The 21076-nt window shown below is 45.0% G+C and overlaps 1 protein-coding gene across 4 annotated transcripts in view; it reads left to right on the top strand.

Moving 5' to 3' along the window:
- The window catches only part of PLEKHA7 (pleckstrin homology domain containing A7), a 246843-nt gene that overhangs the window by 129401 nt on the left and 96366 nt on the right, over positions 1-21076 (top strand). For all 4 annotated transcript variants that reach the window (XM_066251040.1, XM_066251042.1, XM_066251043.1 and 1 more), the window contains one exon: positions 13975-14058. In XM_066251040.1, the coding sequence (XP_066107137.1) occupies positions 13975-14058 (84 nt within the window). The remainder of the gene's footprint in view (positions 1-13974; positions 14059-21076) is intronic.

The following is a 21076-nucleotide window of genomic DNA, read 5'->3' as shown; positions in this document are numbered from 1 at the left end:
GAGCCCAAAGGTCGTTGGCTTGAAGTCCAAGGTCGCTGGCTTGAGCCCAAGATCGCTGGCTTGAGCCCAAGGTTCCTGTCCTGAGCAAGGGGTCACTTGCTCTACTGTAGTCCCCCGGTCAAGGCACATACGAGAAAGCAATCAATGAACAACTAAGGAGCCGCAACGAAGAATTGATGCTTCTCATCTTTCTCTCTTCCTGTCTGTCTGTCCCTCTCTCTGTCTTTCTCTGTCTCTGTCACACACACAAAAAAAGAAAATTAGAAATGCAGGTGTGATAAATAACACTAGGCACACACCCTCACCATTGGGAAAAAGTAGGGAGTGGTGGGGACTGAGGGGAACTGAAGGGACCATTCCACCTCTTATGGGGCCCAGTGTTCCACAGTTTTTGTTTTTCCAAGATGAGCTGGATTTTTATATAAAGTTTTTCTATTTTTAAACTTTGGCACAATTTAAAAAAATCTATATGGTTCAAATAAAACTCATTTTGGGGAACAATTTTTTTTCCAGTTCTTCACTTTGAAACCTGATACGTGTTGGTGCAGATTGATTAGTACATGGAATAGGCTGCCCGGTCATCTCCTTCTATGGGTTGGTCTGGTATGGGGGTCCTGGCAGAGCTGTGTGTGGAGGGGGCTACTGTGTTTATCCTTGCACGTAGATGTGGAAGAACTCAAGATATGTAAAGTAAAAAGGAAGTTATAGAATAATAGGTACAATAACATGTATAGTTTTGCCAGACCTGTGGTGGCTCAGTGGCTAGAGTGTCGACCTGGAATGCTGAGGTCACTGGTTTGAAACCCTGGGCTTGCCTTGGGAAGGTGCATGCAGGAAGCAACTTCCCACTCTTCCCCCCTGCCTTCTCTCTCTCCTCCCTCTAAAATCAATAAGTAAAATCTTAAAAGAAATAATACGTACAGTTTTATTTATTTACATAAATATTTTTCAAAAAGATGTATATATAAAATTTTCATAAAGGCAAAAAGAAAAAATACCCAAAGGATATACAGGAAATTGTTCAAGTGTTGCCTCTGAGATTGCCACTGAATTGGAGGCAAGAAAGGGAACCTCTGCCTTTTCAGTTTATACCCTTCTATATCATGCAGCACTTAATTTTTGCAAGGAAGAATGAAAAGAGTTGTTGGGAAGTGTTGCCACCTGCAGAGAGTAAGCCTTCAGTGTGGGAAGTGTTGAGGAAGTTAAAAAGCAACATGGCCTGGAGTGACTAGGAAAGACCACTGGGAAGAGAAGGGGCCTCGAAGGTTGGGGAGGATTCATTAGGGACAGGGACAGCTGGAGCCCAAGCCCCAGAGGTGGGGAAGACAGGGGGACTTGAGGACTGGCGAATAGTTAAATATGGCAGGAGCCAAGGGGATAGGGACGAGGAGAGAGATAAGGAGGCTGTGGGAGCCACAGAGAGTGTGTAACAGAAAACATTGGAATGGGGGCTGTGTTCCAGTGACAACAGGGAAGAGGAAATTTGGAGGTGGGGCCACAGGGTGGGAGCCTCTCACATGGCCTCTTCTGGCTCCCAGGAAGCTGTCACTGATTCCTGTTAGGGAGTTCCTTGATGAACAGGGTTATGATACACCTGATGAATAAGTGCTTGGCAGTTTCTGTTCCTCCACTCCCAAGAGTGGGGCTTTGGAAGTTTGCCCACCTCTGCTGGTACTCCATGTGGTTTCAGCCTCTGAAGCCATGAGCATGTCTCCTCAGACATTTTGGAGGTTCTGTTGAGCCCCTGGCCATCGACTGAAGTGTAGCTGCAGAGAACAAGCCCACACTCTGGAGCCAGGCAGATCTGGGCGTGAATTCTGACCTCGCCACTAACTGGTTATGTGGCCTTGTGAAGGCACTCAGCTCCTTGGGGCCTCGATATCCTCGTTTGCAAATGAGGATAATATGATATACCTTCTAGGGTTGTTGTACTTAACAGATTGATACTTAGCAAACAAGTATGCCTTGCTTTACTTTGCTATTGTGACACCTTCTCTGATTTGTAGTTATGTATATTTATATCATGGGCTTGGTGAAAGAGCAGGTTTACCGTTGTTCGTATAGGAAATAATACAATAATTAATAAATCATAATGCAAGAATAAACTCTGTGTTTTGTGTACTCACAACTATAAGCGACTTTTGTCCACCCATTTATTTATGTTTAATACATAAAATGTATATTTATTTATATCTATCTATGACCATATCAGTCTATTGGATTGTAAGTTCCTATTTAGTGGGATAATTATGTTCTAAATATTATTTTACCCCAAGCATTCAGAGTGTTAAGCACCTGGTAGGGCTGCGTAAATGTTGTATGAATGGAGTTTGTGTTCTCAAACCTACTCCATTCTTGACGGCAGTTGACTTGTGATTGAGTAGGATGTGTCTGTAGGCAAGGGCATATCTCTCTCCTCCGTGGTTAAAAAAGTTTTGTTAGACTGACATGTCAGAATAGCTTGTGAGTCACTCATTCTTATTTTACTCTGGTAGATCTACATTTTGTGGCACTTGATGTTTATACACTTTGAGGCTTTCTTTTAAAATACGTAAAGTTACAGAAAAGATGTCTACACATTACAAGGACCCTTCCCAGGGCCCTGAAAGAGTCTTCTGAAAATGAGGGGCTCTGGAGCTTGGACTTGACTAGTTTCACAGTAAATCATGTCAACATTTAGAGATTTATAGACTATTTACTACAGGCAGTAGTAGGAATTAGGAAGGATGTAGAGATTTCTAAAAGGGAAAAAATGTTGGTAATGGATACAGGTTTTAGTAAAACTGTCATTCCAAGTAACTCAGAATAAAATCCGCGTATTTTTTTCATTCAACATACATTTATTGAGCACCTACTATGTGCCAGATACTATGTAGGCACTGGAATGTAGCTGTGGTAACAGAAGTCCTTGTTCCATAGAGCTTAGACTTCTCTCTCTCTCTCTCTCTCTCTCTCTCGTGACAGAGAGAGTGACAGATAGGAAAAGACATACAGAAAGGGAGAGAGATGAGGGGCATCAATTCTTCGTTACGGCTCCTTAGTTGTTCATTTTTTGCTTTCTTATATGTGCCTTGACTGGGGAGCTACAGCAGAGCAAGTGACCCCTTGTTCAAGCCACTGACCTTGGGCTTCAAGCCAGAAACCTTGGGCTTCAAGCCAGCAACCTTGGGCTTCAAGCCAGCGACCTTGGGCTTTAAGCCAGTAACCTTTTGCCTCAAGCCAGTGACCATGGGGTCATGTCTATATCCCACGCTCAAGCCAGAGACCCTGCACTCAAGCTGGTGAGCCCGCACTCAAGCCGGTGACCTTGGGGCTTTGAACCTGGGTCCTCTGTGTCCCAGTCTGATGCTCTATCCACTGTGCCACTGCCTGGTTAGGCAGAGCTTAGATTTCTTGTGGACACCTATGTTGTGACTGCATCTAGACATTGGTTGCAAAGAGCCACAGTGTTGATCTGAGGCTGTGGTGATAAAGCCACAGGCAGTAGAGGCACTTTGGTTCCTTAGTTTCCCTTTCTGACCCCTCTTGCTTTCTTCTCTCTAGGCCTTTTCTGGGAGTGAGAACCACATGATTAAATCGATGCTAATTGGATGTTTGCCATCCTGAGCAGTGATGAAAGAATCATAGTTTGTTATGGGGGGTGTGTGTGTGAATGGGGGCTTCTACCTGCTCAACCCCTTCCTGGCCCTGACCGTATGAAGTACAGGTTTCTCCCATTCTCTGAAAGTAGAGCTTTCCTATGAGATTTTTCGTGAGCTGAAATGGTGTAAAGTGAAGAAATAATTACCATTAATTTATGTGGAAAATTTTTTGAGTGTTCCCAGACACCCACAAATAACTTATCAAATCATACCAAATAACACATAAAACCTAAAATAACACTAAGGGATAGTGCAAGCAGTAATACACAGTATAAGTCAAGATGAAGTGCAGATGCTCACAGACACAGTTCGAAACCATGGCAGCTTGATGCTGAACGTGTTTCCCCGGGAAGGAGCTCGGCATTGCCACACTCAGCGCGGGGTGTGCTGCCTCTGTAACAGCTCGCTGCACAACAAATGCTGAACGCTATTTTTGCTTTTCACCTTTTTTCTTAGAAGTGAAAATCCTCTCTGGGTTTCTTGCTGTTAGCAAAAGCAGGTGCTAATGTAGTTCTTTCATAAAAGCAAGAGGTGTAACTCAAACTTTCAAAAAGTGGGGGATACCCATAGAGATAGAGGAACTGTCATTTCTCCATCAAAGGCTCGGCGTTGGGCTGATTTCAGGCGCAGCATGGCAGAACAGAACTGACTAACTCATTCTGACTCTAGAGCTCCTGAGAGTCGGGGGTGTTTCTTATGTCCTGTATCTAGAAGGCTAGCCAACGCCACAGTCTCAGAGAACAGAAGAATGGAGGCCTGGCGCAGTGGACAGAGCGTCGGACTGGGATGCGGAGGACCCAGGTTTGAGACCCCGAGGTCTCCAGCTTGAGTGCGGGCTCATCTGGTTTGAGCAAAGCTCACCAACTTGAGCCCAAGGTCACTGGCTCAAGCAAGGGGTCATTCGATCTGCTATAGCCCCCTGGTCAAGGCACATATGAGAAATCAATCAATGAACAACTAAGGAACCACAACGAAGAATTGATGTTTCTCATCTTTCTCCCTTCCTGTCTGTCTGTCCCTATCTGTCCCTCTTTCTGACTCTCTCTGTCTATGCCACAAAATAAATAAATTAAAAAAAAAAAAAAAAAAAGAATGGAGGCCTGGAGACACAAAGTGCCTGCCTCGCTGTTCACCGCCAGCCAGTGCTCTGCATGGACACAGAGGGCTGGTGACTCAGAGCGGAACGATGTTCCTGCATTGTTGCCAGATTGTGTGCATCATGGGTGGGAGGAAATAGAATGAATGAGTAGGAGCAAGCACTGCTGGATTTGTAACACCTTGGAAGGCAGCTGCTTCAGAACTGAAACTGAGAGCAAGCAGGTGGGCTGGGAGCCTCCGCTTTACCTCTGCAGCTGAACGGACCTCCCTCCCCCATGTCTGACCTGAACTGGGGTTTCCATAAGGCCGACATGAAGCTCAAGGAAAGAGTGAGCATGACTGCTGCCTTTCTCAGCGGGAACAGGAGGGCAGGTTAGTCCTGTACTGCTTTCATAAGGATACAGTTGCTGCGATGTAGTCTGATTCATGAAAACCAAGTAATGACTGAGTGAAAGGCAGTTTTCAATGGCTTGGTTGGGAGTGCCTACAGTTAAAAAACAAAATCTGATTTGATTGGCAATAAATAGGACAAAAGTATTATTAGGTACACCTCCCTGAGGTCATTACAAAAAATATTCTGTTGGCAAGTGACATTAGGGAGCCCTCTGTTCTGCCTGGTTCCTTTGTGTTTTCCATTATGGATGGTGGTGTTACATTTTAGTCTGTGGCTCTGGCAGTAGACTGAGATGAAGCTCAGCATCCTAAGATGTTATAGCTAGAAGATCCCTAGTTCAGCCTTCTTGTTTTACACTTAAGGAACCTGACTTGTTGAAGAGCATTAAACAGAAGCCAAAACTAAGTGTTCTCTGAGGTCAAAAATGTTTCCTGTGCAGTTTTAAAAACTCTAGTGTGTGTCCCTAGCTGAGCGCCATCTGCTGGAAGGCTTTTCTGCTTGGGCTGCGCTTTCTGTACCATAAGGCTCAACCCAGTGAGGACAGAAGTGTGGCTGAAGGAAGGCGCCTCTTGATCTTAAACTACTGTGCCTGGCAGGCAAGTTCTTTAAATAGAAGTTTGCACAGGACGCTGGGTGTTGTGCCTTATCTCAAAAGGAAGAAAATGTGTTTTTGAGCTGCTGTTCTGTGGCAGGCCAATAATACTGGAATTTACAACATGGACAAAGACTATGATTAGAGTGGAGTTTTAGAGCTAGCAAAAGAAAAACCTAACAGGCACCGAAGTGTGAGTGACTGCTGTCGGCCAGACGCATTATCAGCACTCTTCCTAACTGTCTTGTCAGGTTGCAGCGGTCTTCCCTTTTTATAGATAACACCAACTCTCAGGAAGATCACTGACTCATTCCAGGTCGTGCTCAGCCAGTATATGACAGAGCTGCGATTTGAACTCGTCTGGGTGGTCGGCGGGGGGGGGGGAGGGGGTTCAGGCTCTGCAGGCTCTCTGTGGGCGCTCCACATGGACAGATGAGGAAACCAAGACCCAGAAAAGCTGTGCCCCGCCCCGGAGGAGCTGGAACTGGTTCAGTAGTAACAAAGCTGGTACCTTGGCTCCTATTATGTTGCTTCCCTGCCACCTTTTTACAAAGAGAATTAGGGAAGGGGAAGCTGTCTAGGTTTGATTTCCTCATTCTATCAAGAGTTTGACTTTAATCTTTCCATGTTTATTGAGGTCCTGTGAAGCCAAAATTAAAACCTCCTATTAACCAAGTAGCAATCCTAAATCCTGGAGCCCCGTGTGGGAACCCGGGAAACAGACGGGTTTGCAGCGTAGATTACTGCGTTAGAAGAGGTGATGATGAAGTGAGTTGGCCGTGGAGTGCATATGAGAACATTTGGAGAGTTTATGAAACACAGAGCTTTCCCAATCATGCAGGATAACTTCAGTCTGTTGAATTCAGAGTTTGTAAAGGACAGACTTCCCTCATTTCAAGATATGAGAGCTTTTAAGTTTGCTCAGTTAATTCTGTGACTCTCACACCCAGCTCCGTCAGTGCCAAACTCTGTCCGTCTTGGCAGCTCTGGGCGAAGGAGAACAGCTACTGACCATCCCTCGGGTTGGGTGGGTCTGAGGTTTGGCTGGGTTGCAGCATCTCTATCTAGTTGTGCCTGTGATAGTCAGGTGTGGTGGGGGTGGGGAAGGCTCTTCCTTGGTCTCCGTCACACAGGCAGGGCTGGGGAGTCTCTCATCAGGCCTGTGGGCCCTTGCCTCACCCACTCTCCCCGGGGAAACTTGGATATGCCGGGCTGCTGACATCAGAAAATGAGATGAGCTTTGCGCAGCCGCTCCCTGAAGGTGATGTGTGTTTGTGCTCAGGCTGTTGAGATAAAGGAGTTCAAGTGCCTGCGCTGTGAGTATTACTGTGCTGTGCTGCAGAAGGTAGAGGAGAAGTAAGTGACTGCTCCCAGCCCTGGAGGCATTTAGGATCTTACTAGAGATAGGGGAGGGGTGAGGAGAACAAACACACATGAAATAAGTAGAGAGAGTATATAATCAGTCACCAAATTGTAGGTTTCACACCAAAGCTCTTCCAGTTCAGAAAAGGAGATAAGATAATGTTTGTATTATCTTCCTATATGTTTTTAATCACTCAGTAATTTCCTCTCTGGTGTTTGCATTCCATTCTTTGATTTTGAGCGTATTAACTTTCCCTTGCAGGGGTGGTGTTGGGATATTGCTGGCGAGGGCTAATTTCTCCAAATTGTATGGTAACATATAGTAGTTGGGAGAGGGCCAAGGATGAAGTGTTCTTGGCATGTTGGTGTCTCATTCTTCCTTCCTCTGGCAGTAAGAACAGAGCCACTGCTTCTGTGGTTTATGACCCTTTAGGTTCTTGTCTCTTATCTGAGTTCAGACTTCTATAGGGTTAGCAAGTCCATCTGGAGGCATGGCCTCACCTTAAGGTGATGTCTCCTTAGTCATTTCTCATTCATTCATTCATTCATTCATTCATCATTCAGCAGATACAACAGCACTACACACTGTTATAGGCTGATAATAACAGTGAAGAGACAGTCAAGTCCTTGCTCTCTTGGATTACACATTAGTCAGGGAGACTGATAACAAACATACAAGTAAGGAAAATAACAGTAGTAATTACAATAGGGTGATGTGCTGGGAAGTGACTGGGAGCCTACTCCAGTGGGTGGTTGGGAGGAAGAGCTTTGAGATGGTGAGGATTCCACTGAGGTCGGGGTGACAAGGAAGCAGTCATGAGAGTGGGGGACAGAGCATCCAGGCTGAAAGGACAGCTGGTACAGAGGTGCTAAGTAGATAAGAGCTTGCTGTTCAAGGAGCAGAAAGGAGGCCACTGACTGGAATAGGGTGGAAAAGGAGAGTGGTACAAGAGGAGGAGGAGCTAGGGGGTCAAGTCCCTTACGATCTTCTAAGCCAAGGTAAGGAGAGTGGAGTGATGCCGTTAATGGAAATAAGGAAGCCTGGAGGAGGAGTTCAGGTCTGATGGGAGTGCGGGGAGGAGGCTCCTTCTATTTTTGCCCTGTTGAAATTTGGATGCCAGTTATCATTACCATAGTTAAGGCGCAGTCAGATTTAGCAAATGTTAATTGAATACCTTCTGTGTGCCAGGCATTGTGCAAGGCTCTTTAATATATGCTCCTCATTTTATCCTCACAACAACCTCATGGAAGGATAGTGTTATTCTTTATTGGCAAATGGAAGAACTGAGGCTCAGAGAGATGAGGCGGCTTGCTCCGGTTTGAACCCAGATCTTCTGACCGCAAGGCTCTGGGCTGACTGAGCACAGGGAAGATATTGAAGGAGGCTGGTTAGTATTGTGTTTCCACTTGGAGAAAATATGGGGACCATCTGTTGGGCCATCAAGGCCCGATTCCCATGCTTCTGGAAGAAGGGCCTGCCAGAGTTAACTCCCGTGTGCAGTGAGCCGTTGAAAATCTTGGCATTTTCAAAATAATGTGAGCTCCAAAGACTGCTTTGGTAAGATTCTCAGCCCCCTTAGGAAACGCCACACGAACGATGTTGACACTTTGCACTAAACGAGCAGCTCTGTAAAAGTGTTAGTAAATGAGACGAAAGAAGCTGGAGAAGTGTTGAGGGAACGTGGAAAACTGTTTCAGTTCTCGGGTGCCGTCTCTGGACTCGGCAGCCCGAATGGAAACTGAGGAAGATGGCGAGGCAGTTGGTCGTGTTCTTGGGGTTTCAGTTACCAATTTTGGGACCTACGAGCATATTAGGTTACCCAGAATCCTTGGTTTTCTGGAGACACTGGGATTTGGAACAAAGATAGTAAATGCCTTAACTGGCCTGGAGGTAGTGCTGAGAGTAGCATTAGGCCTGCAGGGTGATTCTTAGAATATTCTGGGAGCCTCACTGAGTAGCCCGGAGGTCCAGGGTGGCACAGGCTGCTGAGCATACCAATGAGACGATCCCCCGCGGAATCCCTCCTTAGGCTTTGAGGTCGGATCCTTTTCTTACATTTTAAGCTGTTTCTTCTTCTTATAACATGGGCCAGAGAAGAGCGGATGCTGACAGAGCAGCCTTGTCACACTCTCAGCATGCCGATACCAACCACCACTGGCAGGAAACCAGGGTTATCAGGGTGCTCTGACCTCTACTCCTGAGCACCGTTCACATAACAACAGGACTTCCTGCCAGGCAAAAAAAAAAACTTGCCATGCTAAGTAATTGGAACCTTTATGTTTAACCAGCAAGAGTCACTGCTTATGTTATTATAATATAGTCAAAATCTAGATGCATGGAAAATCAATCTTGCAAAAATGTTGCAAGAAACTGCAGGGCCTGTTTACATTTGGGCTCGTCCTGTCTGTGATCATAGGTGGGTTCTTCCTTACGTTGAACTCAGGTCGGTCTCCACTTCTCCCTGGTACTTACTCTGTTCTCCTATCAAGACTCTTGTGTTTGCTGTTAGACTTCTTTGTGGCCTAACCCAATTCCTCCCCACCCGGGGCCTGTGAGGACGTGCTTATTTACATGGACGTTACCTGTGGCCCGCCTCCACAGGGATCGTCCTTCCCTGCCACCATCCATCCGCGCTCCCTGCTCCTCTCCCGGGCCAGACGGGCTGCTGTTCAGCGTGGAGGGGCTGTGCCTGGGAGGAAGAGCGGGGTCGGAAAATGAAGACTAGGTGGTGTTTCACCTCATTTGCCAAGCTACCCTCTCAGTAGCCTAAAGAAAAACAGAGGCCCTGGTCCGGAGACGAGAGTTTCTGTGCTGCCTTGAAACCAGCCCCCTGGCTCCCTGCCAGCCGGGCCATCTCCATCACTGCCAAGGAGCAAGGTGGCAATTCAGGTTTAAGAACAGGTATTTCGGGGAATTTGTCTGTGCCTGCTGAATGTGTCTTGAGATAGTATATGAGGTTCTTCATGGGTTTTAGGAAATCAGGAAATGGGCGGGCTGGGGGATTTGGGGCTCAGAGGTGAGGAGACAGTAGGAAAAGTCAGAGGACCTGGCAGTCTTCAAATGGGTGTAGGGACCCGCATTCAGCAGCCGGCCGTGGCTTGGTAAGGGTGAGCCTGGACTAGTGGTAGGAGGTAGAGGGTGGTGTGCAGCAACGCAGGCGTCAACTGCTGTTGCAGGTAAGTCATCTCATCTTTCCGGGCCTCACTGTCCTCACCTGTGGCCTGGTGTGATGAAACACACCTGCCCTGCTGGGTATCTGGGAAGAGTGAATGGAATAAAATAGCCCAAGGACCTAACTCTTCTTCCTTTGCTTAAGAAAAAAAAAAAAAAAAAAAAAAAAAAAGCTTTGCTATTCTCAAGTTGGGCGAGTTTGATCAGAAGGGATCAAATGTTAAGACCACAGTGTTCCTGCCTGACCAGGCGGTCGTGCAGTGGATAGAGTGTTGGACTGGGATGCGGAGGACCCAGGTTTGAGACCCCGAAGTCACCAGCTTGAGCGCGGGCTCATCTGGTTTGAGCAAAGCTCACCAGCTTGGACCCAAGATCACTGGCAAGAGATTACTTGGTCTGCTGTAGCCCCACGGTCAAGGCACATATGAGAAAGCAGTCAATGAACAACTAAGGTGTCACAATGAAAAACTAATGATTGATGCTTGTCATCTCTCTCCGTTCCTGTCTGTCTGTCCCTACCTGTCCCTCTCTCTGACTCTCTGTCTCTGGAAAAAAAAAAACCCACAGTGTCCAGAGACTTTACTTTGGTGTATCTCTTTTCTCAATATATGAGTCTTTCCCCCTTTACATTTAGTGTTCCACTAACATCTCATAACCCAAATCCTCAGTTTTCTAATGTGTAACACGGGGATAGAACTACCTTCCCTGCCTAACTCAGTGGGTACGTAGGAGGTCGAATGTGATGATGAACAGGACCACACTTAAAACTCCATGTAAATGCAGGAAAGGATGGTGATGATACTCTGGTTGATAACATTTTTTGGCAAAAAGGGCTGCATTCAGATTAGGGAAGAGAGGTTGGGAGCTGCTTCTAGGTTTGATGAAACAGCAGATGTACTTTTGTCCACTTTTAAAAACTATCTTCTGATGTTACAGTGTCAAATTTATCTTAGTGCCCACACTGTCCAGCTCAGGATTTACTTACCCAAGATTCTGGTACTACTTCAGTTGGTACAAGTTGGGCGTGGGGAGCCCAGCAGTTGCTATTAAGGTTGTGCGGTATATGAAGCAGTTGCTGGATGCTGCTCCAAGCACATAGAAGACATGCTTTCTGCCTGAGCCCCCCAGCTGACCTTGTGATAGGACACTGGTGTTGTCAGTCAGACTTTGTCCTTGGGTGTATGGGGAAGGGGTGAAGGGGGAGGGGAGAACGAGGGAGTAGCAGTGGATGGTGCTGTTTTCCTGATGCCTTGTCTTTAGGGAGTTTTATCACAGCCAGGAAGCTGCCAGCCCCATAGACTCCTAACGGAAGGAGACTGCAGGTTATCATGCATAGAGCATCACATTTAGATATAGAAGACCTGGATTCATGTTCCCGTCTTATCACTGATTGACAAAGTTATCTTGAACCTCTCTGAGCCATTTCATCATTCATTAGATGGGATTGACAATATTAATAGCTAAAATGTCTAAGAAAAAGGCTTTTTGAACTGGAGAACCTTTGAGAAGCGATAATGGACAGTGGTGGTGTTGCTTTATTGTTATTCCCATTATGACCAGAGTATTTTTCCCCCTGCAAGTGGAATTGAGGTAGGCTTAGATTATAGTTTGCATTTTCAAATTCCCTAGTAAAGGAAGTGACTTTCTAAAAGGAGCTGGGTGTTAATAAAGCCTAACCTTTGAACATGGTGCAGGGATTTCTGAAACAGGTGTTAAAGGAGTCTGCTTCCCATTCTAATCTAGATGCTCATATCTTAACTCTGATTCTGGGGGAAGATGGGGGTGCTGCCTGCCTGATGAGGTCATTGGATTCCAAGGGCTTTCCTGGAACCAGGAGCTGGGAGTCCGAGGCTGGTGGTGGTTGGGGGGTTTGGGGCGGTTGGGAGGGCGCTGCGGTGGTGCGGAGCTGCAGAGTTGCGGGACCAGGGAGCAGCCTGGCTCTGCCTGCTTCACATTTGGCTTATTAGGATTCAGGCTGCTCTAACCTCAGTGCCAGCTTAGCCTAGACACCAGAACACAGGCTCCAGGGCAGAGTATGAATAACTTTGCAGACCTAGAGATTTTTTTCTTTTTAAACCTTCATGCTGTGGACATTTAAATCGACTAATCTCCGGGGTGGCTCAGTGCTCAGTTTGGAGATGGGGCTAATATTTTAACACTACCAAACTGAGATGATATATTGATACTGTTTTTAAACATCTGTGTTAGGAGACTTAAGAAATGTCCATGCCCTGGTCATTTCACCTCTGGAACTTTAACCCAAGGAAAGAATTTGAATTGCAGAAAAAGCCTAAATATATTTATTATAATAGTGGGAAGGGGAGGGGGCACCTAAAATGTCCAGCATTAGAAGAATGGTAAATCCTGGCTGAGTAGCTCAGTTGGTTAGTGTCATCCAATACACCAAGGTTGAGGGTTCGATCCCAGGTCAGGGCACATACAAGAATCAACCAGTGAATGCATAAATAAGTGGAATAATGAATTGATATTTCTCTCTCCGTTCTTCTCTAAAATCAATGAAAAAAAAAAATGAAATAAAAGAATGTTCATCTTCCTAGAATGTTAGCACCATAGGGTAAGGACTGTCTTTTTTTTTTTACCTCTGGAACTTTATCTCCAGAACCTAAAGCAGTGCCTAGCACACGGTTGATCGCACATAATTTTTGAACAGTTGATTATATGAAAAAAGAAATTACACGATGAGACTGTTACTCAGCTATTTCCAATGCAGAAGTCTTGATGACATAGGACATTTCCTGTGTCAACAGAATGTGATAAAAGGAGGTATGATTTCTAAAATACAGTAAAATCACAGCTTTTTTTTTTTTTTTTTTTTTAAATAGAAAGGGGAGGAAAAGCTGGTAAGTAGAATATACCCAGGATATCTCTAGATGGTGAGATAATCAGTGACCTTTTTTTCTGTCCATATTTTCTAAAATTTCCCAAATGACTCTGATTTTGTGATTGGGGAAAACATTTTAAAAACAAATCATATTCTTTTAAAAAGAAGGAGGTTAGGCTTATTCAGGGAGCAAACCAGCAGCCTCTAGAGCCGGCTCCTCCTTCCTTTCAAAGAACCAGGCAGCCTTTTGTGAACACACAAAACACCTACACACTCTGGTTGTGCCTGTCCGCTTGGTGTGGAAGCTGATCCCTCTTAACTTCAAAAGAGTGATAGAAACTCTCCAGGGTTGAAATTGTGCAGGTCATGTTGCAGAGACATGCCCATACATTTATATCCCATCATTGAAGTGAAGACATTTTGTAGCAGGGAGAAGAATTTTAAGAAGATAGATTTATGTTTTTTCTGGGTGTGTGGTTAATTCTTAGAATTCTTTCCCTGGTTCATGGGTTTTGGAAGCTGTTGAAAGCGCCGTCTGCTTTCCTTCATTCTTGTTTTGGCTCGTGCCATCTTAAAGTAACTTTTTGCTAAGCCGCTCCATTTATTGGAGTCAGTGCTTCATGGAATGTCTCTCTAAGAGGCAGTGTTCTCTTGGAGCCAAGATTTCCCTAGAATTAAAACCCTGCATCTTAGGTGGCCTTTGGCACCTGAGCTGAAAGTGCTTGGCTTTTGAATACAGCTGGGTTGTCACTTTCTCACCCAAGGGGAATCTGTGACGATCAGGGGTCCTCAGACAGTGCCTGACCTGTTGTGTCTGTAGTCCTTTTCATTCATATGACTTTTCCTTCATTATCTCTCTTTCTTTCTCTCTAGCCACAACCAGCAGACCACAGCGTTCAGGCATCCTGTGAGTGGGCAGTTTTCTCCAGAAAACAGTGAATTTATTCTTCAAGAAGAGTAAGTACTTTTATGTATTCTCCTTTTCCAGGCAGAGTTTGGGAGCTTAAAGGCATTTGTTCAAAACAAAGCTTGTTGGACTGTTTTCTCTCTTAGCTGAGGGACTTGATGTGGGTTGGCTGACCTAAGGTGAAATGCGAGAATTGTGTTTCTCAATCTCTAGACTGCTCTCAGAGGGAAGGGGTGGGAGGGGGAGATGGTGTGGGGATGTGCTGTGATTGGCATTGTCAGAGCCCCTTAAAAGCTCTGTTTCCCTTGAATGAACCCTTTTCCTCAAGCAACATTTAACACAATCGTCTGGTATGAAAGTACCTTGAATACAGCCTCAGACCAAGCTGGACCAGCCTCTAGAGCAGGGGTCCCCAAACATTTTACACAGGGGGCCAGTTCACTGTCCCTCAGACCGTTGGAGGGCTGGACTATAAAAAAAACTATGAACAAATCCCTATGCACACTGCACATATCTTATTTTAAAGTAAAAAAACAAAACAGGAACAAATCCAATATTTAAAATAAAGAACAAGTAAATTTAAATCAACAAACTGACCAGAGAGGACTGGTGACACCCATTGTCCCTGAACATTTTGGGCTCTAATGCTTGTTTTTCCTAACACAGGAACTTTCTTGCTCCTCGGCCCAGTTTCAGTGGGGCCTCGGGTTGCTCACAGGCAGGGTCTACCACCCAGGGCCGTCTGCATAAAAAACACATCTGCGGCCCAACTGGCATGTGTTCTTCAACCAAAAATGAAGGCAGACACACCTGGGCAAATGACTGTGTCCCCTGCTCAGTGGAGACTGTTCTGTTTGAAGAAAATGACTCTCTTTGAAAAACTATTAGAGATGTTGGCTTTACCTCGTTTTTGTCAAATCATTTTTCTTCTTTTCAATCACCTAGACCAGTGGTTCTCAAAGTGTGCTCCAGGGCGCACTGGTGTGCCCTAGAAGATTTCCAGGTGCACCCTGTGGTATTCCAGAGAAATATGTACCTGTTGGGGAACAAAAAAAACCAACAGGGATTTTGGAATTTAGATTTTTGGGGGACAGAGGTGTGGGGAATTGGCTGTAAGCTGACAGTCTGCCCAACCCCCCACCTCACTTGCCTGATTAGGTTGCAAAAGGCTGTTAAGCTGTGGTGCTGGATTGTTTACACTACCCCCATGTTCCCTGGAAAGACTGGAGGCAAGTTTCTTCTATCCTTTGTTTGGTGTAAAGTTAAGATGATATGTATGGTGGGGGTTTTCTGCACTCAACACAGAGTAAAAAGAGAGGAATTCTTCAATGTATTGACGAGGAAATGAGAGTTTGCCTTAATATATGCCCAAACATTGAATAATTCTCTAATACACATCAGGCTCATGTTTCTCATAAACACAAGAATGAAAAACAACGCATACGTGCCGGGACCTGCCAAATTTACTAAATCTTACTAAGAATGAATCTATATATATAAAAAGATAACTTTTTGTCATTTTTTTTATTTTCTAACCCTCTTTTTTTATGAATTCTAAAAAGCATAACTCAAAAAATGTAACAAAAATGTTTTTTAATGTCAGAATAAATTTAATTTTGTCGTATTTATTACATTTAATTACCATAAAAGCACGTTTGGACTTTATTTTTTTTCTTTAATATTTGACTTAATTATTATAACATATTTCTCAGAAATTTGTATATAGTGCGCCTACAATTATATATAGGATTTTAAATAAGCCCTGACTTCAAAAAGTTTGAGAACTACTGACCTAGACCAATATTATCTTAAATGATCAATATTCATATTTTTATAACATTTCCTTCCCTTGGTACTTACCCCTTTAAACTTTCTTTTATGGAAGATTTCAAACATATACAGAAGTAGAGATATGGTAATAGATCCAATGTATTCATCACCTGTCTTCAAAAGTTTCCAAAACAGTGCTGAATTTATTCCTCCATACACTCCCCTTTACTCCCTAGATTCTTTTGAAGCAAATTCCAAACATATCATTTCATCTCTACAGTATTTTCAGCTTAGAATCATTATTTTACAGAATTTTTAAAATTAGAAATCTATAATCACTATAACACTGACATCCCTGGCACGTATACTCCCTGATAGGGATTTTACATGCACATCTCATTTAATATGGTAATCCTGAGGGAGGAGGTCATCATTATTGTTTTAGAGACAAAGACGCCAAGACTTAGAGAAATAGTCCCGTGCTCAAAGTGGTGTGACTGGAGCTGTAAAATAGAAAAGCCAAGATGTCATCCCAGCTTGATCTCTTTAGTCAGGTCTAACCCTCGCCCTGGTCAGATGCTGCTTTCGGTCTGACTTTGAAAGCATTTAACACTGTTAGAGAGAGAGGGTGGGTGGAAGGTAAGGACTATCTTGTCTCCTACTTGGAGAAAGAACTGCTCTGTAGAAACAGAGTGGATTCTCTGAATTCCATCTCAGAATGAGTTTGTTTATAGAAGCCTGAGGGTCAGAAGCTCTTGAGAGGTCAGTGAGGTCATCCCCCTCTCTGAGGCATCCTGGAGACTGGGCATCTGTCATTAAAGGTCTGGTTAGGGAATCCACCAGAATGCTTAAATTAGGATGTTACCAACTTTAATAACAGCTTCTAGAATAATGCACTCTTTATCACTAAATACCTCCATCACACACCTCTTTTTCTGCATTGTTAATAGGAGACTTTGTGCCCTGACCACTTCTGAAAAGGTAGTCTCTTTTATCCTATGAAAGTTTCTCTGGAGCTAGTCTCAATTCTGATCAGTTTCCAAGGAAATCATACTCTTTTTAACAGTCACCGTTTCCCTCTAGAGTCCATTTCCTGGCTGTCATTAGGAGACTTGCTTGTCTTGGGGTGGGTACAGCTATATGGCCAGACGCTCCGGGAGTCGGAATGTGCTTTAGGCATAGAGAGAAAGGGAGGATTCCTGTGAACTGATGTAGTGATCCCTGAGCTTACTCATTAAATACTTAGTAAGTTGCCTACATTGTGTCAGGGGCTGTGCGAGACCCTGCAGTTTCAGAGGCAAGTAAGACAAATGTGGTCCTGTCTGTGAAGAGCTTGCGGCTGACTAGGGAAGATAGGTAATTAAACAGGAGATCACAAATGTGATCAATGTCCATGACCGAGGAAACACAGGGCTTGATGGGAGTTGATAACAGAGAATTCTAACTTGGCTTGGGGGTCGTGGAAGGCCTCTCCATCCTGGGAAGGTATGTTGTTTACATTGAGACCCTTTGAGTCAAGTTGAACCTGGACAAAGACCTTGTGGGCAGAGAGGGTGGAGCATGGGGGATGGGAGTTAGAATGACAGCTGAAGAGCACCAGATGGATTCCGGAGTACTGGAGGTAAAACTGATGACAGGGCTTGGTGATTGATTGTCTGATGGGATGAAAGAGAGGGAAGACTTTCTTGAAATGCCAGGCCTTAAACTGGAGGAAGGGAAGGATTTAGATAAGTAAGGATAAGTGTGCACGTGTATGAGGGACGTTCACAGCTGAGGGAAGTGTGACCAGTTTTGATGGGGTCAAAGGGCAGAAGATTGATGTGTAGCGGAGGTTTGGGAGGGAAGTGTGGAGATAAAGTTGAAGATGAAGGCTGCAGCCAGTTGTCTACATCAGTGGTCCCCAACCTTTTTTGGGCCATGAACCGGTTTAATGTCAGAAAATATTTTCATGGACCGGCCCTTAGGGTGGGACGGATAAATGTATCACGTGACGGAGACAAGCGTCAAGAATGAGTCTTAGATGGATGTAACAGAGGGAAACTGGTCATTTTTAAAAAATAAAACATTGTTCAGACTTAAATATAAATAAAACAGAAATAATGTAAGTTATTTATTCTTTCTCTGTGGACCGGTACCAAATGGCCCACGGACTGGTACCGGTCCGTGGCCCAGGGGTTGGGGACCGCTGGTCTACATGGTTTCCTCCTGAAACACCCTGATTTTCCTCCTGGTGGAGCTCCAGAGGGTGAGTGAGGCATGAGTTCCCCTCGCAGAAACCATTTATTTAAAAAATAGAAAGTGCTAGTAAAGAAGATCGTTGTTATAATCTTGTAAAGAGGAGCTGAATTTTGTTGTGTAGTGTGTTCTGTGGTGAGGAAAGAAAGGCTGAGATGACCATTCTTGTCCTTTTCACATCAGCTCTCTGATTGTGTTGATGGAAAAGGAAATTGGCTCTTCTCTTTTTCTTCTTAAAAGAGGGTCTGGGCTGACCTGTGGTAGCGCAGTGGATAAAGCGTCGACCTGGAAATGCTGAGGTCGCCAGTTAGAAACTCTGGGCTTGCCTGGTCAAGGCACATATGGGAGTTGATGCTTCCTGCTCCTCCCCGCCCTTCTCTCTCTCCTCTCTCTCTCCCCCCCCCTCCTTTCTAAAAAAAAAAAAAGAGGGTCTGTTAAGGCCACACTGACTCCAGTTGCAGAGCCTTCACCCTTGTTTCTTGGTGTGAATCGTTCTAGAGCAGTGATTTTCAAAGTATGGTCTCTGAACTGGCATGGCATGACTGGGGAACTTTTTTTTTTTTTTTAATTTTTATTTATTTATTTATTTATTTATTTTCTACAGAGACAGAGAGTGAGCCAGAGAGAGGGATAGACAGGGAGAGACAGACAGGAACAGAGAGATGAGAAGCATCAATCATTTTTTTTCATTGCGTGTTGCAACACCTTAGTTGTTCATTGATTGCTCTCTCATATGTGCCTCGACCGCGGGCCTTCAGCAGACCGAGCTAGAGCCAGCGACCTTGGGTTCAAGCTGATGGGATTTTCCTCAAACCAGATGAGCCCGCACTCAAGCTGGCGACCTCGGGGTCTCGAACCCGGGTTCTCTGCATCCCAGTCCGACGCTCCATCCACTGCGCCACCGCCTGGTCAGGCTGACTGGGGAACTTTGTACACGTGCAAATTCTCGAGCCCACCCCAGACTTCTTGAATCAGAGGCTCTGGAGGTTAAGACCCTGCAACTTGTGTTTTAACAAGCTTTCAGGTGACTCTGATTCAGGTAATAGTCGGAGAACCATAATTTACTGTTTCCATCCCTCCTAAATTATTCCCAGATTCTTTCATTCATCCTAGAGTCTCCTCCAGATATCCATTGTTCTCTCACTGCGTTGCAGTGGTAATCTTAGATGGTTTTGAATCAGATAATCTTGGGTAACTTTACCTGTGGAAAGAAAAAATATATAGTCTCTACTAGGACTTTCTTTAGAGTATTACTTATGTGAACTGATAATACACCTACCCTACTGTGGGCAGGTAGAGCTCACCTGAGCTGCTTGGTGTAACAGGTGCATGCCCACCAAAAGTGGTTTCCCATCTTACATATTATAAGCATGGGGAAGAGAAATAATGTGAAAACTTATGATTTGGTGGACCCAGAGGACATAGCTCTGAGTGTTGTAGTTACTGTGTCAGTAATACAGAATTAGTCAGGAGAGGCTAGGTCTACTGTGGTAACAACATCCAAAGAAATCTCAGCCTGACCAAGCGGTGGCGCAGTGGATAGAGCGTCGGACTGGGATGCGGAGGACCCAGGTTCGAGACCCCGAGGTTGCCAGCTTGAGCGCCGGCTCATCTGGTTAGAGCAAAAGCTCACCAGCTTGGACCCAAGGTCGTTGGCTCGAGCAAGGGGTTACTCGGTCTGCTGTAGCCCCATGGTCAAGGCACATATGAGAAAGCAATCAATGAACAACTAAAGTGCTACAACAAGAAACTGATGATTGATGCCTCTCATCTCTCTCCGTTCCTGTCTGTCTGTCCCTATCTATCCCCTCTCTCTGACTTTCTCTGTCTCTGTAAAAAATAAAAAAAATTAAAAAAAAAATCTTAGTGACATAAAACAATTAGGGTTTATTTCTCACTTTCACTCCATGTCATGAGAGCCTCTGCTCCGCCATCTTTACTGAGGGAGGCTCCGCATCGCTACGCTTCCATGACTGCCAGAGGGAACTTGGGTGCAGTGTGCACTGGCTCTTTCACTCACGTTTCGTTGGCTAAAGCAAGTCCGATGACCACTCCTAACTTCAAAGAGGCAAAAGAGTGCATTTTTACCATGAATGCGGGAAGAGAATTAGAAATATTTGTTGGTCAGCACTAATAATTACATTTAATCCACAGTCCAGATTTATTAAAGGAAGTGGGAGCTTTCAAGTCTGTCTCTGACAAGCTTCTTTTGTTAGGTGACTAGAGTGTTTTCTGTTATGCTGCCTGGTTCACTGTGGGTCCCCCGAGGCAGATAGATATCGGTCAACAGGCCCTGCAGCCTTGTTCTCCAGCCAACAGGCATGTGAAAGTCTCTGTTGGAGGAGCTTAACAGAAGCTCAGGCAGCATTAGGAAAAGTACAGTGCGTGGAGAGGGGGAGAAGAGTTCTGGTACCATGGTGTGTGTGAGCTACTTCATGTGTTCAAGTTTATGGAGCACCCAGAACATGCCAAGCCACAAACACTGTCCTCTGGGTAATAGATTTCAAGAGGGATTTTGAGCAGCTGAGATTTGCCTGAGAAGGGGGGCCATGATGGTGAGGGGTCTGGGTACCCTGGTCTAGCATGTTTGATCTGCAGGGGAGAAGGTGAAGGAGGATGGGCTGGCAGGTAGAAGTGGGGTGCACTCATTGCCTGACTGCCCGCGACAGGCATCAGATCAGTGGGTAAGAGTTGTAGGCAGGCACACTTCAGCTCAGTCCACAGTTCTCTAGGAAAGAGATTTTCCAGTATCCTTTGTTTTAGGATCTGGAATGTCATCATTAAATGAATTAATCTACCTCTTAGAGCAGGGGTCCCCAAACTTTTTACACAGGGGGCCAGTTCACTGTCCCTCAGACCGTTGGAGGGCCAGACTATAAAGAAAACTATGAACAAATCCCTATGCACACTGCACATATCTTATTTTAAAGTAAAAAAAACAGAACGGGAACAAATACAATATTTTAAATAAAGAACAAGTAAATTGGCCCTGGCCAGTTGGCTCAGCGGTAGAGCGTCGGCCTGGCATGCGGGGGACCTGGGTTCCATTCCCGGCCAGGGCAC

The sequence above is a fragment of the Saccopteryx bilineata genome, chromosome 1 (genome assembly GCF_036850765.1).
Source record: "Saccopteryx bilineata isolate mSacBil1 chromosome 1, mSacBil1_pri_phased_curated, whole genome shotgun sequence".
Classification (NCBI taxonomy): Eukaryota; Metazoa; Chordata; class Mammalia; order Chiroptera; family Emballonuridae; genus Saccopteryx; species Saccopteryx bilineata.
The sequence above is the reverse complement of the archived record's forward strand: the minus strand, read 5'-3'. Positions and strand labels throughout refer to the sequence as shown.